Below are 25,298 nucleotides of genomic sequence, written 5' to 3'. Positions count from 1 at the left end.
GGGGTGGTGATCAAGTAAGGCTGGGATCATGGTTCTCTAATTAAAAATATTAAAAATTAAAATTAAAAGCAGAGAGAAATGATAGCTTTTATATCTATGAAATATTAATTAGTACGATTTTTTGAAAAATCGAGATCATTCACTATCAATCAAGAGTTCATAGCTTTTTCACGTGAGTAGACGTTTTATTATAAGTTTCAGTTATATTATTAAAAAAAACTCCTATGATAAGGCTCGAGACGATTATGAGTGCTAATTTTATCCCAAAAGAAACAGAAAGGGCAAAGAAAATACAGAGCAAGTATTGGGCCGGATATTGCCAATGCTGATCGAGCCCATGGGCCCGGCCCATCATCCAATCTGCTTTCTCGGCTTTTCGAGCCCCGTTTCGTTCCCGCTCTATCTGGCGCGAAAATGATTATTTTCTATGGCACGCCCACAACATGACTTTAGCACGCGCAGAGTCCAACGTTCAATCTCTGCCGTCCATTGCGTTGACTAATGACCTCCTGGGTGATCATTAACCTCAGGTCCTTCATTCTTATTGGAAGATGCAACTCCATCCGTGAGGATGAGACGCACCGTATCCTCTGCCACTAACAATCCCTAGCTCAATTTGCATTTGCAGCTCGGCCAGTCTCTGGTCGCAGCGGTTGAAGAACCGGCGATCGGAGGAGATCCTCCGGCCGGTTGTGCTCTTCTGATGGAAACTGGAGGCAGCAGCGAGAGCTCGGTGGAGCCAAAGAAGGGCAAATCGAAGACCAGGAGGAAGCCCAAGGAGAGCGTGCTCAAGCAGAGTAAGCAGCACCCGAGCTGATGATTTCATGTTCACTATCGTCGCGAGTAACTTGCGTGTTTGTTTGTTGCAGAGTCTCCGGCTGAATTCTTCGCGGAGAATAAGAACATTGCCGGTTTTGATAATGTAAGCTCTCTTCGAAGGATTTGTCCGTCTGAACTTCTCTCTGTGAATCTGACTGTGATTGTGTTGAGAATGTTAACAAGTGTATGCTGCCGTGTTCTCAATGCGACTGCAGCCTGGGAAATGCCTGTACACCACCGTGAGGGAGCTTGTCGAAAATGCTCTCGATTCGGCTGAGTCCATTTCTGAGCTTCCAGTGGTAGAAATAACAATGTAAGCACTTAGTGAACTTATGGGTTTTTGTCAGAATTTTTACTTGAGATATATGTCGGAAAGAGAAAATTCAGGATTGCTTCTTTCTGAACTGGACAAGTTTGTTGCAGTGAAGAGATAGAGAGGAGTGAGTTCAACTCCATGATTGGTCTTGTCGATCGAGAACGTGTTGATGAGGCATTGTATGACGATTATGAGTCGGCTAAGGCTCGTGAGGTGTGTTCATGCACTTACTTAACATGCCTTCTCCTCGAATTGTATTGTGTTGGTATAATATCCTGAACTATGTGGTTCTTTTGTAACTTCTTGAAGTGAAAATCACCTCCCCAGTTAGTAAGGTGCTATCAGATCAAATGCTGAGAGTACTGAGGCTTCATACCGCTGACTTTGACGATATGTGCGCGCTACCAGTACTTTGCCTCCTGGCTTCCATATCGCTGATTAGTCCACAGCTTTAGTTTTCTTGATTTTGCAGTAACTGCTATTTTATAGTATTCAATAGTCTTGACGACAAGTCTCGACATACATCATCTCATTAGGTGCACATAATTTTGAGAACCCTGTGATTGGTGTTCATCACCTGTGTCATATTTTGTCAAAGTTCATGTTTACATCAAGAAAAACAATATACTAGATCTTGGAGACCATGGTTTTCAGTAAAGCCCTTCGGGGACAGGGGAATATTGCATATGACATACCTCCCTGGTTTCTAATAAGTGCACGTATTACTCATATCGTTCTTCGAATGAATGTCCTGCATTCTCCCTCCATGCAGAAACGATTAGCTAAGGAAGCTCGAAATCAGGAGATTCAAGCAAAGAACGCTCTCCTTGGGAAGAAAACTAAAGAGCCTACACCTGTAAAAGGAATAAAGGGTCGAGGTGAGGCATCATTTTACAGGGTGACTTGCAAGGTGTGATTCATTCCTTCTGTTGGTCTTCTTCCTCCGTCATGTACTTGTTCTTGCCCATGTTTTGTTATAGTTGCCATATTAAGTCAAAAATAAAATATTTGCTGTAGACTGATGCTCGTTATTGCTTAACACTTCTGTAGGATAATGGAAAAGGGATGCCCCATGATGACATTCCAAATATGTTTGGAAGAGGTATTAAAGTGTCCAACTTCCTTAGGTTATCAGCTGAAGACCATTTTCCATGTGGATTTGAGTACCTGTAGCTATTGGCCATGAGCTTCTCTGAATCTGTTTGTTCATGCAGTGTTGTCAGGAACAAAATATGGCTTGAAGCAGACGCGTGGCAAATTTGGTCTTGGTGCAAAGATGGTAATATCACAATTTTCAGATGTAACTACTTGCTTTTGTAATTAAAGACATGAATGCTAAAAGCATGCAAGAGAATATTCCTACCTATTCTTTTCTGTCATTTCGAAAGCACAAAATTTTGTTTGTCTTGATTTTTTCAGGCATTGATTTGGTCCAAGATGAGTACAGGACTCCCCATAGAGATTTCATCATCGATGAAAGCCCAAAACTATATATCATTCTGCAGGCTTGATATCGATATTCATCGGTATGATTTTATACTTTGTAAAAGTGCAAGACAGATAATTACATCATTCATACCTGCCATATCTAGAAAAAGGGCACCCTCATTGATACCTCCTTTGTAAATTACAGGAACATACCTCACATTCATTTACATGAGAAACAAGAAAATAAGGAAAGGTGGCATGGCGCTAAAATTCAAGTTGTAATCGAGGGAAACTGGACTACTTACCGTGTATGTATAATCTGGCTTACCAGTGTGGACCTTGTAGGTCTAAATAGCAATTCATAGTTAATCGAGCAACTAAGCTTATGTTTGAGGATTTTTAGGTAATTTATTTTTTCTTTCAATAATAATGTTCCTTTTATAGGAAGACAATTTAATTTATTTATGGTTTGTGCAGGCAAAGATATTGCATTATATGCGACAGATGGCTGTCATCACCCCTTATGCACAATTACTTTTCAAATTTATTTCAGATGCATCTGAGTATGCTCTCTCTGCTCTCTCTGTCTCTCCCCTCTCCCTCTCTTTGTCCCTGTAGTATACGCATATCTATGCGTACTTGTTTTCTCAATCTGCGTTTTGTCTATTTTTGCAGTAAAAATATGACCATAAAATTTGCACGGAGAACAGATTCTATGCCTCCTGTTCCGCTTGAGACGAAACATCATCCATCATCTGTAGATTTGCTCCTCATTAAGCGCCTCATAGCAGAGACTTCTAAACAGAACCTTCTTCAGTTTCTTCAGCATGAATTTGTTAATATTGGAAAATCTTATGCAGAACGGTTGATAGGTTAGTGCATGTCTATTTTCTAATTTAAATTCTTTAATAAATTTATTTATTGAAAATGCATTTGCCCTGGCATATTCTTGGATATTTCTTGCCTCTCTTACAATACGTCAGTCAATCTTACTGCAATAGCACCCTACATTTTCAGGAGAAATGGGTCCTGACTTTAGCCCAAAAATGGCTGTTAAGTCTTTAACTGATCAGCAAATAGTTCGTATTCATCAGTTATTCCGACAAGCAAAGTTTGATGATCCTAGTGGTAAGGTAAGCTACCCACTCAGTATTTTATCCTCTTTGCTTCTATTATCGAACTTCTGGTTTCATTTTTGTATCTTTCCTTGACATGATTAGTATTAAAATTTTATCTGACTTTAGACAACTTTCAGTGTCTTAGTCCTGCTGGAGAGTATAATCTACGTCTTGGAATAATAAAGGAACTACACCCAGACTTGGTTTCTACTTATTCTGGCAGGTTGTCTTCAAATGTGAACTTTCCTAGATCCAACACTATTTAATTTTCATACCTTTTGCACTGCATTCTTCACCTACATATTTTTTGAGAAGCATAGCGCTTACTGAATAATATGATTTATCATGCTATTCCACCAATATTTTTAATATTTTCAAAGCTGATGCTTGACACAGTGCGCAAGTATTTGAAGGCCACCCATTTATTGTAGAAGCTGGCGTCAGTATTGGGGGAAAAGATGTCAAACTTGTGAGTGTTTTTACCATTCAAATTATGTTCCCTTACAGGTTGAATATATGTTTCTTCGCGATTATATGGCTTGGCAGTAAAATATCGGTGATAGAATAGTTGTTAAGTGGTTTCAGGAAGCTAGTGTCAACTGCAGCTTCCAGTAATTAAAGTTCGGTTTGACATATTTTGTATCAAAGCTTATCATGAGAAGATTGTTGCTTAGAAATGCTCTTTTATCAATTAGTTCATTTCTTGTATGGTTCCTACTTTAGTTTGGAGCAGCCGTCCGTGAGATGTCTGATGAAAAAACATTGTAAGTGCTGCATACTCTTGTATTCACATCTGTGGCTGACCAAATCCTGAATGTTTATTTTCAGGGGATAAATATATTTCGGTTTGCAAACCGAATTCCTCTCCTTTTCGAGCAAGGAGCTGATGTTGTCACCAGGACCGCTATTAAGAGAATCAAGTATCCTCTCTCTCTCTCTCTCTCTCTCAGACTGACATCTTTGTTGGATTCCTTAGTGGCTGAGTTCTAGAACTTGATTTGTTCATGCACTAGCAATGACAGAATTATATAAGCGCAAACAGATAAAAATCCAACTAATATTTGTTTCTGCAGCTGGAGTAGTTACAAGATCAGCCAGTGGCAAGATAAAATTGGGGTCTTTGTGAGCGTTGTAAGTACTAAGATCCCATTTAAAGGAACAGGAAAGGAGTATATCGGAGATGACATAAGTGAAATAGCTTCTGCTGTCAAGGTGGGTAGGATTTGCTTTTAAGGTTTTCGGAGATAGCTAGTTTTCTCACCCGACAATATTCTGCAGTCTGCCATCCAGCAGTGCTGCACCCAGCTTAAGACTAAAATTGTGAAGAAAATCCAAGCCCGTGAGCAACAGGAAAGAAAACGAAGGTTAAGCTGGTAAAATTTCCTATCTCATCTACTATTTCATTCACGGGGCACTGCCTCGGATCTTTTTTTCCTTCTCTTCTGCGAGAAATAAATGGTTGACCAGATGTTCTGCAGGTACATTCCCAGTTATAGTGGTGCCATATATGATGGTTTGAAAGAAATGGCAGAATTACATGGTTCGAAGAAGAGACGATATGAAGGTGAGGATGCAGAGCTTCTAAGCAAAGTGTCGACTCGTCTGATTACGAAAGATACCTTCAGGCAAAAACTTGCTCAGCATGTGGAACAGGTAATTTCCTCAGCGTTCTGGCCGAATCTGTCTTGAATTTGATTTTCCCAATACAGATTGAGATATCGACACATTGTGGATGGAATTCATGTGCATGCTTGCAGGTGGACTACGAAATGGCATTAGAATATGCCACGCAGAGTGGTGTGAGCGAAGAGCCCAGAGAGGATATATTCATACAACCACTGGAAGCCAAGTACAACTTCATCGGCTGTATGAGCCCAAACATTGGCTTCAGGCTAATCTCGTAGGGACCTCATCATCTTTTGTATCCTTGTAAGCTCAGCCAATTTGATTTAATATCCATTTCCTGGGTTGTTAAGCCAATTACAGTGTATTACAATATAACAACCAAAAATATTCAATATTATTTCCCGAGTTGTTTCAAGGAACAGACTTTCAAAAAGAATGTAGATCGTATATTATCAGTTTCTATATACTTAATAATGCCAGATACTTGTACTTGCTGACCATGGACAGAAACAGAAGATGCACTTCTGTGGGTAAATTTTACGTTCAGTTAATCAGGATTTTGCCAAAATTCATGTATTCTCTGTTCCCGTTTGTATAATGGGATAACTTTCTCATGGATGGGACCATCTGTTTGTCCAGTTGTACAATCATTGCAAATTTCGAAGACCATTTCAGCATGACATTTCAGTGCAGGCATGTGGGCATTTAAACTGCTCCTGCAGGAAACCCAATTTCCATTCCCACGGTCGATCTTGCTGAGTGATTCTAACTGAGTCAGTACGATCGGATCGGTTAGGAATTCCTGGCAATTATTGTACTTGCCTTAAGGGTCTGGAAAGGGATCGGAGGCGTAAGGTTCGAAAATTTGTAGTTCTACTATAGCAGCTTCCTGACTGTCATGAGAGGAACAAGCACTAATGCAGATCAAAGATAAGCTCGTAGAGAATTCCCATTCTGGTTTAGATGATATTTTTACAGTTGACATGAAATGGCCGCTCTGTACTCCGAGATAAGATAGTCGCCGAGGAAGGGAGTCGCTCGAAGGAGAGTGGATGAGATGACGGTGTTGTCTTTCTTTCTGTTTTTCCAAACAACCACACCTAACTTCCCATTCAGTCCATTACTTCCCCAACTGCCATTGAAAGCACAGTAGCCCCGTTGACAGCGATATGTACAATTACACCACGTTACCTCTTTTATTTCCCAGCTTCAGTCCCTAACCAACACTACTCTGTCACCGAAAGTTCACAACGAAACCTCATCCGTCAACTAAACCCTCTTAGTAGCAAACCCGAACTCCTCTAGTTCATGCCTCGACGAGAAGTTGCGCACGTGGTACGAGAATCACTATTGTCCTAATTAACAGGCTATCCGGTGCATCGTGCGGTTAGATGGGATCGAGAGTATCTGATGGACGAGATTCATGGACCGAGTAAAAATGTGCAAAACCTTCCCTGCATGTGCCAGAATCCGATCAGCAGAGCCACCGTACGTGAACCTGCCCAGCTGCCCTGCTTTCGAACACAACACATTGAAGAGGGATGGAAGCAGCAAATAAAGTTGGTGCCTTTTAAAAGCAAAGCAAAGTGTGTGTCTTCCCTCTTGTTCTCTGCACATTCCCACAGTCGTTTACTCTCCCAAAAAAAAAGTGGGGGAAAAACACTGCCATTCCCAATACCAAAACTTTCATATCTGCATGGCCTTGGATTTGATCATAAGTCAGTGATTGAGCTTCCTCTTCCCTCCTTTACGGTAATCAAAATCAAAACTTCCATTTCTCTCTCTCTCTCTCTCTCTCTCTCTCTCTCTCTTCTGTCTGTCTGTCTGTCTGTTAAGTCTTTCCTCATGGGATTAAGTGAAGATTCTGTAATCTCTGTAATCTTTGAGTATGTATAGCTTACATACATAGAATTTCTCTGTCGTTTTGGTCGTATTCTCTTGCATGGTTTCATGGTGTCTCGAAACAGAGGGAGTCGCGAGGTTCGACCGCCAGCGCAAACCGGAGTTGTTGTTTAAGTGTTTTAGTGAGTTATTTCTAGTTCCTTTTCTCCTACTCGATTTGAATAACGACCAGGTCTAACTAAAAGTGGGGACTTTGTTCGGGTTGGTTTAGGTAGTTGTAGAAACATAAAAAAAAGGCTGTATTTCTTTAATGTAAAGTTGAGCAGTTTAGAAAATGGCACGAGTTTTCTACGAGGCAAAAATATCAATTTTCCGGTAAAATTTGGATGAAGTTGCTCACACTTTGATTCTGATAGTTATAAGTTAGCGCTTGTGTTTTTTTTTTTTTTTTTTGGTTGGTCACTCTTGCCGGTTTTGCTGAGATTATAATGCCAACCTGTGGAAGAAAGCAATGACTTGTGTTTCTTGAATTTAGACTTTATATGTGTGGGACCAAATCCACTGGAAGAAAGCTCCATTTCAGCTATCAGCCTGCCCCCGGTGATTGCTCACTTTTGTTGCTATTCGCCATAGTTCGGTCCCCGAATTTACTATTCGTACTCAAAAGGATTCAAAAAACTCAAACTTTCATTCCATTCCACATTCATCTCCCTTCCTTAGCCAAAGCTGATCCGAGTGTTCGATGGGAAGAGGTTCTTATGTTTCTGTCTTTCCTCCCCTTGGCAGGTTATTCAGCCCCCTTGTCTAGGAAAACCACTCTTCGAGGTTTCAGCTTGTGACTGTACCGGTACGCTTCGGTTTCGTTTCCTTTGAACGAGAAAAGATGCAGAAACCTCCTCTACCCCAAGACTTTGCCCTGAAAGAAACCTCTCCGAACATCGGAGCAGGAGCGCCTATAGGAGACAAGCTAGCTAGCACCTATGACCTCGTCGAGCAGATGCAATACCTGTATGTTCGGGTCGTGAAGGCCAAGGACTTGCCTGGAAAGGACGTCTCTGGGAGCTGCGACCCTTACGTGGAAGTCAAGCTCGGGAACTATAAGGGCCTCACAAAGCACTTTGAGAAGAAGTCGAACCCGGAGTGGAAACAGGTGTTTGCCTTCTCCAAGGAGAGGATTCAAGCCTCGCTCCTTGAGGTTGTGGTCAAGGACAAGGACGTCGTGGTGGACGATTTCATGGGGCGGGTCATCTTCGAGCTCCATGAGATCCCAAAAAGAGCTCCACCAGATAGCCCGCTGGCCCCTCAGTGGTACCGATTGGAGGACCGAAGGGGCATTAAGACTAAAGGGGAGCTGATGTTGGCGGTTTGGATGGGAACTCAAGCAGATGAGGCCTTTGCCGATGCTTGGCACTCCGATGCTGTGGCTGTTGGAGCCAGCGGCTTCTCCCATATACGATCCAAGGTTTACTTGTTGCCCAAGCTTTGGTATGTTCGTGTTAATGTGATCGAGGCCCAGGATTTGGTTCTTACCGACAAAAGCAGAGCTCCGGAGGCCTTTGTGAAGGCAATATTGGGAAATCAGGCCCTGAGGACTAGGATATCTGCAAGCAAGAGCATAAACCCGATGTGGAACGAGGATTTGATGTTTGTTGCTTCGGAGCCTTTTGAGGAGCCCTTGATTCTAACTGTCGAAGATCGGGTTGGATCAAATAAGGACGAGGTCTTCGGCAAGTGTATAATTCCATTGCAGAATGTGCAGAGGAGGCTAGAGCACAAGCCGGTTAACACGAAGTGGCATAATCTCGAGAAGCATACTATCATAGATGGAGAGAAGAAGAAGGAGATCAAGTTTGCAAGCAGGATTCATTTGAGGATCTGTTTGGAAGGAGGGTACCACGTTCTCGACGAATCAACCCATTACAGCAGCGACCTTAGGCCGACCGCTAAACAGCTGTGGAAGCCGAGCATTGGACTTCTTGAGCTCGGGATAATAAGCGCCCATGGGCTGATTCCAGTGAAATCAAAGGATGGTCGAGGGAGCACTGATGCCTACTGCGTGGCCAAGTATGGGCAGAAGTGGATCCGTACACGGACAATCGTGGATAGCTTCACCCCAAGGTGGAACGAGCAGTACACATGGGAGGTCTTTGATATATGTACAGTGATCACAATCGGGGTCTTCGACAATGGGCACGTGGATAAAGGTGGACCTGGAAAGGATTCGAGGATTGGAAAGGTTCGCATCCGGCTCTCTACCCTCGAGGCAGATCGGATCTACACGCATTCTTACCCACTTCTTGTCCTCCACCCCTCGGGGGTCAAGAAGATGGGCGAAGTGCAACTGGCTGTTAGGTTCACGTGCGCGTCGCTTGTGAACATGTTGTATATGTACTCGATGCCTCTGCTACCGAAGATGCATTACGTCCATCCCCTGTCAGTGATTCAGCTCGATAGCTTGAGGCACCAGGTAACGCAAAATATTCCTAGTAATTACCGGGATTCACGCGGAGAATGTCTTACTGAAATTACTTATATGTTCTACTTCACCACCAGGCGATGCAAATCGTGTCGATGAGGTTAAGCCGGGCAGAGCCACCCCTGAGAAGGGAAGTGGTGGAGTATATGCTCGACGTGGGCTCGCACATGTGGAACATGAGGAGGAGCAAGGCGAACTTCTTCCGTATCATGGGGGTCATGAGGGGTGTGATCTCGATCGGGAAGTGGTTCGATCAGATATGCCATTGGAAGAACCCGATCACTACCATCCTAATCCACATCCTCTTCATCATACTCGTCCTTTATCCAGAGTTGATCCTCCCAACAATTTTCCTGTACCTCTTCCTGATCGGGATATGGAGCTACCGGTGGAGGCCGAGGCACCCTCCCCACATGGACATTCATCTCTCCCACGCACACGCAGCCCACCCTGACGAGCTGGACGAGGAGTTCGATAGCTTCCCAACTTCTCGGCCAGCTGACCTTGTCCGAATGAGATACGACCGGCTCAGGAGCATAGCAGGGCGGGTCCAGACGGTGGTCGGCGACCTGGCAACCCAAGGAGAGCGGTTCCAGGCACTTCTGAGCTGGCGTGACCCAAGGGCCACCACGCTGTTCGTGTCCTTCTGCCTGATCGCCGCCGTGGTCCTGTACGTGACCCCATTCCAAGTCGTGATACTACTGATGGGATTTTACGTGCTGAGGCATCCTAGGTTCAGACATAAGCTGCCCTCGGCCCCACTCAACTTCTTCAGGAGGCTGCCGGCGAGGTCAGACAGCATGTTGTAAACATGCGCATCAAGCCCATCGATGTGATGAGTACTAGAAACCTAGGATGCTATTATGTTCCTTAATCAAACCAAAACCCGAAGCTCGCATCTTGATCTTGCGTTGTTTTATCTTTTCCCATAGATCTGCAACTCTCTCTTGCTGATTATTTCAAGTATATTCATATGTCATCATTATTAGTTCTATTACCTGCTATTACGGTATATCTTTTACATATTCTCGGATTGCACTTCCTAATAAGATTTGAACATGAGATATTCTGCTTCACGATCTGGTCGTGATTTGGGTCCAAGGAAAACATAACCTGTTTGATAGTCGTGTAGCTTCCAGATTGAAAAATGGTGAGTTTCTTACATGAAGATGGCTGGAGTTATCAATCAATTGTTCAATTGTAATATGCACTCTATAAGCATATCGACAGGCAGCGTGTATGACTTGACTTTGACTGGCTGCCTCTTCAGGTGTACCTTCCGTGTCTTTATTACTTCCTAACAACATTAACAATACCATTTCAACCGATACTTGGGAAAACCAAGTTTCTAAATCCATTCGATTTTATATTAGACTCGTGCATCTTCTCTTATATAATCTATAAAAAAAAAAATCAGTTTTTGGTTCAAACGGATTGATGGATGGGAATTCGTAATGACTGTGCGAGGAGACTAGCACATTTTTATGCTGATTAATATTGGGAATGCGTTTGTTGCTTTTAAATACTGATAATATTTTAAAAGTGATATCATCATATTATTAATGTAATAATGCTAATTCTTAGAGGGATAGAGAGAGGTTTGAATTTTTGAGAGCGTTTTGATACTAACATTATTAAATCCATGAGTTGTTAAAGCTACCAAACAGGGCGTAGGGAAAAAATTAATATCACCGATAACCCGAGATTCCGACTAGTAAATCGATTGTGACGGCGTATTTAATAACTTTTTGAATTCTTCAGAAATAGCGGCTTTAATATGAAAAAGCTTTTACATAATATTTCATCCATCAGCAAATTCCGGTCAAATGACAATTCAAATGGAACTTGTTAAGCATCTCGAAAACTCAATCACATAAGAGCGGATTAATCTTGTAAGTCAACTTGTTTCAATAAATTCATATAAGAGAATTTTTTTTGAATTATAAGATTAATTCTTCAGTGATCATATCTTATCACATAGTGTGATAAAGTATCAATTAAATTGTAATAAACTATATCAAGCAACATATCAGTCAATGATCTTATTATGGATAGTGGGTCATGAAGTTATATTACTTAAGAACTATATTAGTGCTTTTTCACCATATCACAAAAAAAAATTGTTTAAGATTTTCCAACTTTTTTTTTGGTAACAAAAAATTAAAATATACAGAAGCGGACATGAGATGTCTAATACCATATTTTTAACAACTTTAATATAGGATATATTTCTCTCAAAAAAGAATCTATCCAAAAAAAATTAATATAGGGATGTTACTTCATTTAATAATTGATTTGATATTTTTCATAATTAAATATGCACAACACATATATCTAAACATCTATATGTTAAACTCGTAGGAGAAAAAATTATTGGGTATAACTCTTAAAGAAAAATCGTCTACTTTCAACCCAATTAGAAAGAATCCGTAACATCAAAGCCAAGTTCCTCCCCTAAAAATCGAATAGCTCTTACGTTACGAGAAAACGGAAAAGCAAATATTTAGTAAATGATTCGGAGCGAGCCTGATGCAAATAATGAACTTAATATGCATTAGCAAACGAAGCCCCATGGGGGGCCTTCTTGGTGAGAAATGTCAAGGCATGGACGTGAAAAGTTAACTTGATAGTGTAAAGTTTTGAATTTTATACGGACGACAGATTTGATATGATATGATATGATATGGTGCTGTATTTTCCATAAAGCAAAGTGAACAAAAAAAGAAAATGAATTTTGACACTTAAGGCAACAAAAAAAAGATTTCCATAAATACCATAATTTATATTTTATATTGACCAAATGAATTCTCAATCTTTTTCCTGGAAATATATCCGGGATTCGAATTTCTAATTAGCGAAGCGACAATCTTTTTTTGCTCTAATTTTGTAATTTAATTTAAAAATATAATACCTCCACTGGACCTACTCTGAATTAGTAATTACTATTTCTATCCAAAATGAAAAATTATTCAGAGCCTAGAAAGGTAAAAAGCATTTTCTTTTGATAGGAAAGAAATTTAAACTTATTTCATTATAATGATGATGTCATCAGAAAATGATGAGGGGTGGGGGAGGTACGGGTGCAGGGTGAGCTCCGGTGGCGCGAAGCAGAGGATAAGGCCTCGGTAAAAGCGGCTCCCTCTGGTCTCTTTGTCCACCTCTGTAAAATCTTCCGCAGCCTCCCGTCGATTTCCTTCTCTCTCTCTCTCTCTCTCTCTCTGCCCCCTCCATTTTTGCAGCATTTGGGTTTTTTTTTTTTTTGGGAGGTCGCTTTGGGTTCATCCCCCTTTCCCGGTTTCATTCAAGATTGTCGATTTCCAGATTCAAAGTTGACGAACGCAGCTACGTGGCTGCTGGGGTCATCGTGCCCAGATTCGGTGTTCGGGTGTCGGGCTCCGCCGGTGTGGGGAAAATCCGATTTCGGTGCAGACGATGTTGTCTGGTGAGTTCATTACCAAATGAAAGAATCCCTCTGTTCCTTCGGTCGTTGCAAGGTTTTGAATTTGTGCAGATGTAGTGTTGCCCAGCTGCAGAATCTTGTCGATGCTGGGGCTGCTCGGCTGAAGTTGGGCTGTTCTTGTTTTGAATTTCGTTTCATGATGATCTTGATTTTGTGGCAATTTCGGAGAAGTGCTCTATCAGTGGTATCGGTCCGTTATTTTTTATGATTGCCATGGTGTATGGTTTTTGTGGTCTCAGTTGGGGATTAGGTGATATGTCTATAGAGGATTCTTCGGAATTTTTCTCGTCCTAACTCGTTGCTATTTATATTTCGCGCCACAGGTTAAGGTTGACTAAATGTTCAGGGAAGGAATCGGTGTGTTTGGATTGAGAAAGGTGTGAGGCTATAGCTGATAAGGTATTGGTTACAACCACAAGGAAGTAATAAGTCGTGGTTTCATTTCGATGGAGCCGCTTCTGATTGCCACTGATGCAATGGAGTATGGCTCGGACCTTGAGGTTGATGATATTAGGGTTGATAATATGGGGGAGAGGGATGTGAGTGATGAAGAGATCGAGGCTGAAGAGTTGGCGAAGAGGATGTGGAAAGATCGAATCAAACTCAAGAGGATCAGGGAAAGGCAGAAGATTGCCGCCCAGGAAGCAGCGGAGAAGCAGAAGCCCAAGCAAACTTCAGATCAGGCACGTAGGAAGAAGATGTCCAGGGCCCAGGATGGTATCCTTAAGTACATGCTGAAGCTGATGGAAGTGTGCAAAGCGCGGGGATTCGTATACGGCATAATCCCTGAGAAGGGCAAGCCAGTGAGTGGAGCTTCTGACAACATCAGGGCTTGGTGGAAGGAGAAGGTGAAGTTCGACAAGAACGGGCCTGCAGCCATCGCCAAGTATGAGGCAGAGTGTTTGGCCATGGGAGAGGCGGACTGCAACCGCAAAGGGAGCTCTCAGAGTACCCTTCAGGACCTGCAGGACGCTACCCTGGGCAGCCTGCTGTCATCCTTGATGCAACATTGCGACCCGCCTCAGAGAAAGTACCCATTGGAGAAGGGTATCCCGCCTCCATGGTGGCCCACAGGAAACGAGGATTGGTGGGTGAAGTTAGGACTAACATATGGGCAAAGTCCTCCATACAAGAAGCCGCACGATCTCAAGAAGATGTGGAAGGTCGGTGTTTTAACAGCCGTGATCAAGCACATGTCCCCTGATATCGCTAAGATAAGGAGGCATGTTCGCCAATCAAAGTGCCTGCAGGACAAGATGACAGCAAAAGAGAGTGCCATTTGGTTGGGAGTTCTAAGCCGAGAAGAGTCACTTATTCAGCAACCGAGCAGCGATAACGCAACCTCAGGCATAACCAAGTCCCCACCCGGTGGCTTCTGTCAGAAAAAGCGGGCTACTGTTAGTAGCGATAGCAACTATGACGTTGATGGTGGTGTTGATGTGGGTTCTGTCTCGTCTAAAGAGAACCCAAATACTCAACAAGTGGAGAGTTTGCCTAGTGCACAAAATCCTGGAACTAACCCTAAGGTTTCCCCAGATAAAGAGCAACAAGGAAAGCGGCCAAAGAGAAAAAGGTCCCGCGTGCAAACAGGCTCTTCTGATCAGCCACGTGCTGTTGTGCCCATCAATGCCCATGTGGGTCCTGAGCAGAGGAACGGATTCCCTGACATGAACCATGCTGATGTGCCGTTACTGGATTACCAGATGCACGGAGCGCAACAGGAAAACAGTGCTGTCGCAGGTGTAAGGTTGCTGCCAGGAAAAGATATTGCAGGGCATTCCCAGTCCCAAGTACCAGGATTCGAGCACAACCACTTCCCTGCCCTTCCTTCTACTGATATAATCCCGACGCAGAGCATGTATGTTGGTGGAACTCCTTTGGTGTATCCCCCAACACAAAATTTCTCATATGGTTCAGCTGGCTACAGTAATTTCTACGGTGGGCCTGGAGAAAGCAGGACAGATCAAATTGGGCAGCAGCAGCAGCAACCTCAAGTGGAGCTTAATGTGCCCCAGATCAATAGACCTGAGAATGATGGAAGTGGAACACATCTCACAGCTATGCAGAGAGTCGGGAATGAGATTCCTGGAGTGGAGCTGCAGCCATATGCGAAAGAAATGTTTCAGGTTGATAAGGATACCGGGCCTTTCGATAACTTTGGGTCCCCTCTCAATAGCCTTTCGCTGGATTTCAGAGGTCCCGACAGCCCATTCCCTTCGGTTGATGCAATGGCTGCTTTTGATGACATCATGCTGGAGGACGACCTGATCAAATACTTTGCAGCATAGAAGTTATCAATCCATAGATTAGATTGTGAGTCACACTTACAGCCAATTGTCTGTGCTTTCGCAATGACTAGACGAGCTTACGAGTTTTCTTACCGAGCTTTTCTCATGCAGGGACTGTAGAAAGGGCAGAATTGTTGCTGACATGGCAGAATGATAGTTTGCTAACCTTTGGATGGATAACGGTATAGGGGTCAGTCAAGTCAAGTTATAATCTGTGTTATCTCTAGATGGCCCGGAAGAATGAGGAAGAAGATCATTACTTGTTGACCATGCGGGCCTGTGGTTCTTCGGCTCTGTTTCGAGCCAGTAGGTGAGTAAATTGAGGGAGTCGTTTGTAAATGGGTCAAATTGTTGGAAACAAAGGGTAAATGGAAAGGTCCATTTACAAGCAAATAACTCTGTTTGTTTGTTCACCTTCATCAACATGTGCATATTTGTATTGGTTAGGTTTTCATGTACTTGTTCTATGCCTCATTTATTATTCATCAGTTATTGGTTTAGATTAAGGAGATGATGGTGTCACTGCACCTAAGCAGCTTTGCCAATGATCGGGGAGTTTTGTGGTACTTCGTGTTGATAATTCTGACGGAAAAATAATCATAAGCAAGCATTTGTTGTTGCGATTTTTAATGAGGAATTCGTTTTTTTCATCACAGAGGGTCTTCTCTCATGTAATTCACTGCATTACTGGGTTGGAGGTTCACATTATTATAATAATGTAGAGCCTTACAATTATCTGTCTCCATTGCAGAGCCATACAATTACATAATTGTCTCTGGCGAAAGCTCGGATGGTGTAGCATTTGCTAGCCATCTTCATCTTGATATTGGAAGATTGAATTTGAGCGTGAAGTAATAGGAAAAAAAGTATGATATGAAATGCCTGTTTGCTATATAGAAAGAATCCAGTCTGATAAATTCGTCATCGATCACCGGTCAACCGCAAATGAAACCTGATCAGAAATGCATCTTTTATGACCATCTCAACCTGGAAAATGATCATTTGGATAGCAACAAAGATGATTTCTTCGAACCTAAGGAGGAGCCAACATAGCAAAATGGCAAAAAATGGGGGAGAAAGAAAAGAAAGAAAAGGTGGTCTTTATTGAATGAAAAGATCACATGAAAAATGATTGGGCAAATTGAATTGACAGGTGACGTCAGCGATCAGATCAAATGGGCCACCGCCCAGCGGCCTCCTAAGTTTTCCCGCCGCCGGTGACCTGTACGACATGAGAATGTTTTTTTGTCGCGACGCGTGTCAGGTTTTCACCGTACGCTTTCCTCGTCCTCCTCCCCCTCCTTCCCTTCCCTCGCTAGCTGTCGATTGAGGTGTCGCCATTAGCAGACGAAGCTGACGCCTCAAGGCCTCTCAGTCTCTCTTTCTTCCCCCCGTTCAAAACCCAAACCCCATTAACGAACGTCTCTCTCTCTCTCTCTCTCTCTCTCTCGTTCTGTGGATCTCTGGATATGGCTCTTGGAAGAACTTACTGCGGGAGGGTTATGGCCTCAATGTTCATGGCAATGGCGTTCTCGATGCCATTGTTAGTCCACTCTTCTCGTGCCCGTAAGCCCCTCTGGCCCTCTCTCTCTCTGTGAATGTGCTTTAGATACAGAGCAATGGGTACTGAGCTCAGCACCGCCATTGATTTGATGCAGAATGTGTGGGCTTCGTAAATGGAACGCCGCCGCTGGAAGAAGCAACCGCAGCTCACTCGGCCTCCACTCAGGTACTCCATTGGCATAGACGACGCTTTGTATGTATGAACTCGAAGCAAGAAAGGAAGAAGACCTTTTTTTCATTTTGTTCCTCGTTTGATTCTGTTTTGGCTTTTGCTTCCTCGAAATGGGTCTCATCTCACTGTTTTGTCGTTGCCCTGTTTTTGCTCTGCTTCGGGTGTCGTGGCAATGATTCAAAGAGAGGGCAGTCCGACTCCGACAGCGTGGAGCTAAGGTTCGGGGAAGGGGTGGCGGAGGACTCAGAGAGGGAGGTCCCAACAGGACCCGACCCGCTTCACCACCACTACGACCCCAAGGTCCGACCTTAATCCAAAAACACATCGCACAGCGGTCAATCCTGCTCTACTCCAACTCCAACTTCTCTGCTCTGCACCGCATTTCAATACGAAGAAGACGACCATGACCCTCTTCCTCACTCAGTCTTTGAGAAGCGAAAAAGGAAGATCGTTGCTTTCTGCTTAATTTTTCGTTGTGTAGACAGACGGATCGGTCGGGTTTTGCTTGTTTGAATATGTCGATAAAAATTCAGAAAGAAAATCCAAATCCCATGACATTTTTTTTATATGAGAATGTTTGAGAAGTCAGATGAATGATTTGTGATTTGTCATATATTGAAGTTCTGAGCTTAATATAATCAGTAGGGCTGATTACCTGATCTTTCGATAAAAGTTTCGAGTCTAGCGTTCGTTTCGAACTATGAGAATATACACAAAAGTATCGGATCCTTGGTGTATGGTAAAACACAGCTTGGACAAGTTCTAATTGAATTTTATGTCGCGTAGAAGTTTGAGTCGGGTCATCGTATGAATAATGGGATTATATGGAGTATCCGAATTTAGGATTAGGAAGACGGTAGAGCACAGCTTGGCTCTAATCGAATTATTTCAATCGCGTGTAGATCTCCTGACCAATAGAAATTCCCAATTAATGCAATCAACAAAGACTGATTGTTTATGATACAATCAAGTGAAACTTTTCAAAATCGGTAATAGCAAACTAGCCTTGTTTGGCAAATGAAATTTTTTTTTTAACTCTACTTCACTTCACTCCATTCAAATTATAAATAATTATATTTATTTGGGATTGTAATGATTGTGTTGTTAAATTATAGGAAAAAATGGAAAAAAAAATAATAATAATGAATAGTTGAGAGAAAGTAATGATTGTATTGTTAAATTATGAAAAAAGTAATGAATAGTTGAGAGAATTTAGAATTAAAAATTAAATTGAATGGTAATTAAGATAAAAAAATTTGAAAAAGTAATAATTGTGTTGTTGAATCGAATATAAGTAGAGTAGAATTAAAAAAAAATCATTTGCCAAACAAGGCTAAACTAAAATTTAGTTCAAGTAATGTACTTCGATTATAAGAAATAATCATTTTAAAGGGATCATATCACCAATCTTACCCTTTGATTAATGTGGTGTGTGGAGATGGGAAATTAACCAAAGGTAAACGTTTTCGTAGTCACTCCAAATAAAATTATCGAATTTAAAGTACTACTTAATCGAATTTGAATTCAAAGGAAAACATATGCGAAATTTCAATAACTCATTCGGAATACCCTTTAAAGAATTACATGGTATGATTGGATCGAATAAGCTATAATAATAATAGAATGAATATTCAGTCGCTTGTAAATCTTTATAGTGTGTTTGGTTTTAAAATGAATAAATTGATAAATTGGTCCCTCAGAAATTAGATGTACATCAAATTTAGAAATTTTTTACATCAATTTATACCTTCACTTTATAATTTTATATCATATTCAACCTCCCTTCCAATTCCGTTGAAGGACCCATCCGACATTGACTCATTCAGCTCCCAGCGCCCACCAACTCTCTCTAACCTGCTGCCTCGCGGCTCCTCTGTTGCTCCTTGGTCAGATCTGGACGACTCCTCGCTGATCCTTCCAGATCTGATCTTGATGTAAGCAGGGTTGGATCCGACTCGGTTTATCGAGTTCGGTCGGATTGGACCCATCCTATTCGGGTCGGTTCGGTCCAATCAGTTTGTGGGTGTCTGAGGTGCTGAAGTCGTAATGCGTCGACCTCTCCCTCTTGTCCCTTTTGTTGCAGGTGCCTTCCCCGTCTTGCCGTATTGGTCGGCTCTTGATTTGCTAGTGGCAGAGAGAGAGAGAGAGAGAAGTTGAGAGGTGTCTCAGCAGAGGCTTCCGTTTCGTTTCCGCAGGGCTGAAGCGACGGGGTATCCGATTGGCAGAGCCGCAAATATAGTTTTGCATCTTTTTTCACTGTGATTGTGCTGAACATCTTTTGTCTGCCTTTTACATTCCGCCTTTGTTTTTTTCCTCCTTTTTTCATTTCTGATAGAGTGATTAGTGGCTTCAGGGATTCCTTTTGATGCAGCTTACATTTCGTCTGTGGGTGCTTGCCGTTCCTTTCATGGCTGTGCTCTTTCTACCTGACAAATTCCTCTTCTCCTGGAATCTCTGAAGATTTAGGATACGTTTGGTTCGCAGGATTAAAATAGACAAGAAATATAATGAAATTTTTGATGAAATTTTTATGTTTGGTTGGAGGGAATAGTAAAACTGACAATTATAATTCTGATGTTTAGTTGGGTTGAATAAGGAATAGAAAGAATAGAAATAGGATAAAAAGACAGAAATGCCATTCATATAAATATAATGGGTTTTATAAGATAAATAGATAACTTTAATGACAATTTTTATAATTAATAAAAAATAAAAAATTTAAAAAATGTAAAGAAAGGTAAATAATTTCTAAAAATTAAAAAATTAAATTAAATTACTAAAAATTGTGTTTATTAATAAAATTAATTATTTTAATAATGTAATAAGCATAATTATCTATTTTTATAATTACTGGTTGGTAGAATAGAAGTTTGTTTCTTCAACTCAATTGGGAAAGAGTTAGGTTGTGTTTGGCAAATGAGTTAAAAAAACTCAACTCAACTCATTTACATTAGAAGACAAATTTTTGTGTGTTTTGCAACTCATGGTGGGCCCCATGTTGCCTTTTGCTTCCAATTTCAATTTTCCTTCCAACATCAATTTACCTTCAAGACACCATTTAATAAAAATTTGACACTTTCAATAGCAAAACAGTTCATCAATTCGCTCGCTACATTCAAATACAAATAAAAGAGCGGGTCTATCATCGCCCTCCTCTTTCTTCGCGCCATAAGCGATTAGCGATACGGTCTCGCACAACATTCATTTCGTCACTACTCATATCCACTTGAGTTCTAATTCCTTCTTCTGGCGATGGACTTCGAAATTCATCGTATTCTGTCCACGCATCGCCGTATTCTGCAAATAATCTGTCGTGATAATTATTGCGTCGTATAAAATTATGCAAAACAAAACACGCAAGGGCAAGTTGCCCTTGTCTTAACGGTATGAAGTTTGGCATTAATCTTAGTATGGCAAATCTGCTCTTCAAAATACCAAAGCAACGTTCGATGACGTTGCGCACTGATGCGTGACGCTGATTAAAAAGCTCCTTCTCTGTTGTCGGTGGATTGCGCCGTCGGAAATCACTTCGGTGATATCGTTCCCCCTTGTATGGAGCCAAATATCCAGGAATGTTTGAAAACCCTGCATCGACGACATAATATTGGTCTGGGAAGAAAAAAAAGGAAAATTGTTCAGTTAAACATGTTATGGTTGAAATTTTATCGAAAAGAGAAAAGTGACCAGTAAATACTTACCACCACGTGGCGCTGGAAATTGCTCCAATGTAGCAGCTTCGAAAAATATTCTTGAATCATGTGCCGAACCCTCCCAACCTGTCATGACATATGTGAACATCATGTCGTGGGAACAAGCGGCCAATATATTTTGTGTTATCTCAGCATTTCTATCGAGATATGGTACTCTATTCTCTCTGGGGATACATGCAGCCACATGTGTTCCATCAATTGCTCCGATGCAATCCTGCGTGAAAATACAAAATTATTATGTAACTTACATAATTTTACGATATAAATTATTCATAGCTTGGCATTATTAGGAAAATACCCTAAAGAAACGCCAACGTGGTTCCCTTTCAATTTCCGGCTGTACAGCTACGTTCCTCGGTCGAATATACTCGGGTGATAAGGCTAGTATACCTCGGAGAATTTTTATGACTGCTCGTGACACCGTTTCTTTTGAATGTTGATACCTTTTCGCCACAATTGCATAGCGTGAACTATGTGAAATAACCAATAAGAACATTCCTACCATCTCTTCCACGGTGATACCATTCCTACTGTCAGTGATACCACAGCGCAGCCGAAGTGTGTCGCAAAGATTTCTAAACACATACGGTTCCATTCTAAACGACTCGAAGCATCTAACGTCATTCCCCAAAACTTCAATTGTGTATTGTCTTCCCTGAAGTGCCGAAGTTCTGCATGGGATGTTCCTTTGAACCACTCGTTCGGCCTCCATTAGTTGTACCATCAATAAGAAGAACCACCGCTGTCTAACAACGATCTCGTCATCGTCAGAGTTCCCGTCATACCGTGCAGAATTGCTATTCCTTGGCATATTGAGAATTGCCACTGTACGCCTATAACTGTTGTAAGAATAGCACACTGTACGTTAACATTTAAAAACCACATTTCATACCACACAAGACAGACAAAGCACGCATTAAAAATATTCAAATGAAATTATTCCAAACACCCGAAACAAACATGTCAGGATAATAAATGTCATAACAAAGTAAAGTAAAAGCAATTAGCGGAACATGTTCAACTAAACGTAAACCAATTTACTCTGCTCGTCGATTCAGGAGTCAGCAAGGTTCTGCAGCCATTCAATTCACTCGTCCTCGTCTAAGAACATGAAAACCTTCCTTATTTCCTTATCTGCCAGCGCCATGGTGGCTTTCACATAAAAGCGACGCGGGACCTTCTCCTTCAATTTTTTCAACTCTAACATGGCTTCGTTGACACTATCCTTCTCTGGCTTATCAGGGCTTGATACAGACTTGCTTCGCTTTGATGCCGATGGGGTTTCGAGACCATTCTTGTTGAAGCTATCCCTAAACAATTCCATGCACTCATGCATTATGGACTTTTCCGATGAAGCTCTTTTAGACACTCGACGTCGAGACTCTGATATTATTGGATCTTCAACATTGACAGGGTCGTCACTCTCGTCGGAGCACTCCACGATGTTGACAGCCTGTTTCTGCTTTCCCCTCGACGCTGATATGAATGCCGCATGCATCCGTCGTTCCTCAGATGAAGTTGTCGGTGGATTGGTGGAGGAGATGCGAAGAGCACCGGTAGCAGTTGAAGAACTGAAAAGCTCATTCAATAGGCTGTAGTGCTTGCAGCCTTTGGTCCGGAATGCCTTGAATGCCCTGTTCTTCTGCACATTGAGATACGGTATATGTTACGAGAACAGTAACAGTAAATAGTGAGGAACTATAGAAAGCCAACGACATCCCGTGAAGGACATGCCAATATCTAGAAAATTGAACAACCAGTAGGCATTTTAAATAAAAGGAATTGTTAGCATTGCATAACTCATATTATGAACTCAGCTTCAAGCACAGAAGACAGTAACATATCTGAAGCGTGTACCTTGCTAAACATATCCCAGACATCGGGACTGGCCTTGATGGTGTTCGTGTCTGCATCCCATCCCACTCCAGTGTGGTTCCTTAGCTCAGTGAACTGCCTGTATGTCCCTTTCAATCTAGCACACTTGTCCCTTACCTTCGTCCAACAAAGTTGCGCTTCAGGAAATTGCTTCTCTATTTCCTTAGTCATCTCTTCCCAATGAGATCTCTTCCAGGAAGTCGTTTGGGTCACTTTGAAGACTTCAAGCATGATATGTATGAATGCCAACTCCATCTCATCACTCCATTCCAGTACATGCTCACCCTTTGGAGCCATTATCGATGCAGTTTTTGGACCACAACTTCCACACATAATAGGAAAAAAAATAAAATTAACAGCACAAAAACAAATTGCAGCAAATCATGATAATTCGTCTATCAGTTAATAGGAAAAAAAATTAATTACTCACAGAACAGGTTCATTTCCTGTGGCAAATGAACCCTTGCCTGCTTATATATTATCCAAAACAATGCAACTAATCGCAGCTTCAGAGACTAACAGCAAGGAGAAATGATGTATCGCCTAGGAGCTAGACACAATTACAGTAATCGAGACAAGGCGATAAGCATATTACTCAACAAACTGAAAGAAGAACAGCAGCTTCACATTCGTGAAATGTGAACAACAGAACAACATTAACACGGGGTTTCAGCGAAACAATAACAACAGATTGCATCTCAGTGACCAAACAAGCAAGAGAAGCCATAAAATTACACAGTACCAGACATAATGTAGGGTAAGAACAGCAGCTTCACATTCGTGAAATTTGAACAACATTGCAGCATCACACGAGGTTTCAGCGAATCAATAACAACATATTGCTTTTTTGGGTGACCTAAGAAGCAAAATAAGCCATAAAAGTACACATCATAAGACATAATGTAGGGTAAGAATAGCAGATTCACATTCGTGAATATTTGAACAACAGAACAACTTTTAAACGGGGTTTCAGCGAAACAATTACATCAGATTGCCTCTCAATGACCAAAGAAGCAAGACAAGCCATAAAAATACACAGTATCAGACATAATGTAGGGTAAGAACAGCAGCTTCACATTCGTGAAATTTGAACAACATTGCAGCATCACACGAGGTTTCAGCGAATCAATAACAACAGATTGCTTTTTTGGGTGACCTAAGAAGCAAAAGAAGCCATAAAAGTACACATCATCAGACATAATGTAGGGTAAGAATAGCAGATTCACATTCGTGAATATTTGAACAACAGAACATCAGATTTAAACGGGGTTTCATCGAAACAAATACAACAGATTACCTCTCAGTGACCAAATAAGCAAGACAAGCCATAAAATTACACAGCATCAGACATCTGCAACTGGAGAGAGGATGGGAGAAATTACCTGAAATTCAGATTGCTTACCGAAGCAGAGGAGACGCGGGTCTTTTAAAGCCTCGCGTGCTGGTGAACAATGAAGTGGAAGGACCCTCGAAAAAGACCAAAGGAGGGAATCTTTGTCCTTCTGTAGCAGAAGTTGCTCAGTGCGGGGAATCGTATTCCTGACAAGGGGGGCCTTTGCCCTGTTCTTGCAGGTCCTTATGATTGCTTTTTCTGCGATATCAAGCAAGGGAAAAAAATTCAGATGGGATGTAAGTTAGCCGTGAAATTGACTACTGCTTCTTGTGGCCGATTTCAGTGAATTCTGTACCGATTACCTTATTCGTGCGGCCGATTTCAGTGAAATCTGGACCGATTACCACTCACCAACGTCGATTAGGAGCTTCGTTGCCGATGTCGAAGTCCTCTGTGATGCGGCGCCCCTAAAATGGAGTTGAAATCGGGGCAGATTCAACAGCGTCGAAGTTAACAGCTGCAAGAACACAGAGCGATGGAGTTGCTGTCCGTTCTTTCTGTGAAATCTCAAAAATTAGGGCAACACAGAGCGATTGAAGACGAAGTCAGGAGTGGGGCCCTCAATATTACCGTTTGACCAGCCTTTTTTTGTCCGTTTGCGAATTAAGTTAAAAATTTTTCGGTTGCCAAACTGAGCCTTATTTTTCATTTCAAGCTTTTCATCGGCTGAGTTTCAATTTCGAGTGAGATGCTAAACACGAACCAATTGATATATGATGATGATGATGATATATAGGTGAGAACTGAAGGAGCTAATCATATCAGGAGTTGAATGAACATATACTAGCATAGCAGAGGCATCAGTGAACTGCCTTCTAATCCCCCAGTGCCACTTCAAATTCATATTTCAACTGAACTCAAGGGCCCAGCCAGTGGATGATGAACTCGGGTCGATGTTAGATTGGGAATGGGAATGGTGTATTTTAATTTATATTGTTCTTGTTCTTGTTCTCTACAGCAGCAGTTGTCCCTTGGTTCTGGCTTTGGTTGCACGGTGAAGTGATTCGAGCGATGCAAAATTATTAATATCTTACGATTGAGTACTCACTTATCCAAACAGATACAGTGCAATGTTCATCCCAATATAGTTACATATCAACCTCTTATCCAAACACGATATAGCTACAATTTCATTTTTACTCTAACACTAATTTCCCAAAAAACTCCACGAACAATGTAGCAATTTCCCAAAAAACTCCACGAACAAGTTTA

The 25,298-nt window shown here is 41.7% G+C and overlaps 4 protein-coding genes across 5 annotated transcripts; 3 read left to right on the top strand and 1 right to left on the bottom strand.

The window, feature by feature from the left end:
* Positions 1-615: 615 nt before the first annotated feature.
* Positions 616-5,875, top strand: LOC116200296 (DNA topoisomerase 6 subunit B). Its single transcript, XM_031531151.1, has 19 exons — positions 616-797; positions 870-922; positions 1,035-1,132; positions 1,243-1,348; positions 1,908-2,045; positions 2,186-2,237; positions 2,350-2,414; positions 2,555-2,661; positions 2,769-2,871; positions 3,041-3,126; positions 3,239-3,435; positions 3,581-3,696; positions 3,819-3,904; positions 4,078-4,150; positions 4,510-4,601; positions 4,755-4,893; positions 4,960-5,054; positions 5,160-5,334; positions 5,439-5,875. The coding sequence occupies exons 1-19, from the start codon at positions 704-706 to the stop codon at positions 5,583-5,585; spliced, it is 2,022 nt and encodes a 673-aa protein (XP_031387011.1). The 5' UTR covers positions 616-703; the 3' UTR covers positions 5,586-5,875.
* A 642-nt stretch (positions 5,876-6,517) lies between these two features.
* Positions 6,518-10,648, top strand: LOC116200295 (FT-interacting protein 3). 2 transcript variants are annotated; one of them, XM_031531150.1, is made up of 4 exons: positions 6,518-7,059; positions 7,685-7,749; positions 7,936-9,616; positions 9,703-10,648. In XM_031531150.1, exons 3-4 carry the CDS (start codon positions 8,033-8,035, stop codon positions 10,432-10,434), a joined length of 2,316 nt encoding a protein of 771 aa, XP_031387010.1. In that variant the 5' UTR covers positions 6,518-7,059; positions 7,685-7,749; positions 7,936-8,032; the 3' UTR covers positions 10,435-10,648. The 2 variants fall into 2 exon arrangements, with proteins under 2 accessions (XP_031387010.1, XP_031387009.1); XM_031531149.1 differs by lacking the exon at positions 7,685-7,749.
* A 2,178-nt stretch (positions 10,649-12,826) lies between these two features.
* LOC116200736 (ETHYLENE INSENSITIVE 3-like 3 protein) lies at positions 12,827-16,028 on the top strand. The gene is made up of 3 exons (XM_031531601.1): positions 12,827-13,067; positions 13,409-15,398; positions 15,485-16,028. The coding sequence occupies exon 2, from the start codon at positions 13,532-13,534 to the stop codon at positions 15,371-15,373; it is 1,842 nt and encodes a 613-aa protein (XP_031387461.1). The 5' UTR covers positions 12,827-13,067; positions 13,409-13,531; the 3' UTR covers positions 15,374-15,398; positions 15,485-16,028.
* A 5,877-nt stretch (positions 16,029-21,905) lies between these two features.
* LOC116200553 lies at positions 21,906-22,990 on the bottom strand. The gene is made up of 2 exons (XM_031531389.1): positions 22,676-22,990; positions 21,906-22,460 (listed from the first exon to the last, which is right to left on the bottom strand). The coding sequence occupies exons 1-2, from the start codon at positions 22,988-22,990 to the stop codon at positions 21,906-21,908; spliced, it is 870 nt and encodes a 289-aa protein (XP_031387249.1).
* Between the last annotated feature and the right edge of the window lie 2,308 nt (positions 22,991-25,298).

The sequence above is a fragment of the Punica granatum genome, chromosome 3, assembly GCF_007655135.1.
Source record: "Punica granatum isolate Tunisia-2019 chromosome 3, ASM765513v2, whole genome shotgun sequence".
NCBI classification, from domain to species: Eukaryota; Viridiplantae; Streptophyta; class Magnoliopsida; order Myrtales; family Lythraceae; genus Punica; species Punica granatum.
This window is presented reverse-complemented; position numbering and strand designations above follow the sequence as displayed.

Bases quoted from the DNA above. Each gene is read 5' to 3' on its own strand.
- LOC116200296 (XM_031531151.1), top strand. From the start codon at position 704: ATGGAAACTGGAGGCAGCAGCGAGAGCTCGGTGGAGCCAAAGAAGGGC. The intron at 923-1,034 runs GTAAGCTCTCTT...ATGCGACTGCAG, and splicing joins ACATTGCCGGTTTTGATAAT to CCTGGGAAATGCCTGTACAC. The intron at 3,436-3,580 runs GTTAGTGCATGT...CTACATTTTCAG, and splicing joins TTATGCAGAACGGTTGATAG to GAGAAATGGGTCCTGACTTT.
- LOC116200295 (XM_031531149.1), top strand. From the start codon at position 8,033: ATGCAGAAACCTCCTCTACCCCAAGACTTTGCCCTGAAAGAAACCTCT. The intron at 9,617-9,702 runs GTAACGCAAAAT...CTTCACCACCAG, and splicing joins TCGATAGCTTGAGGCACCAG to GCGATGCAAATCGTGTCGAT.
- LOC116200736 (XM_031531601.1), top strand. From the start codon at position 13,532: ATGGAGCCGCTTCTGATTGCCACTGATGCAATGGAGTATGGCTCGGAC.
- LOC116200553 (XM_031531389.1), bottom strand. From the start codon at position 22,990: ATGGCTCCAAAGGGTGAGCATGTACTGGAATGGAGTGATGAGATGGAG. The intron at 22,461-22,675 runs GTACACGCTTCA...CTCAATGTGCAG, and splicing joins TCTGGGATATGTTTAGCAAG to AAGAACAGGGCATTCAAGGC.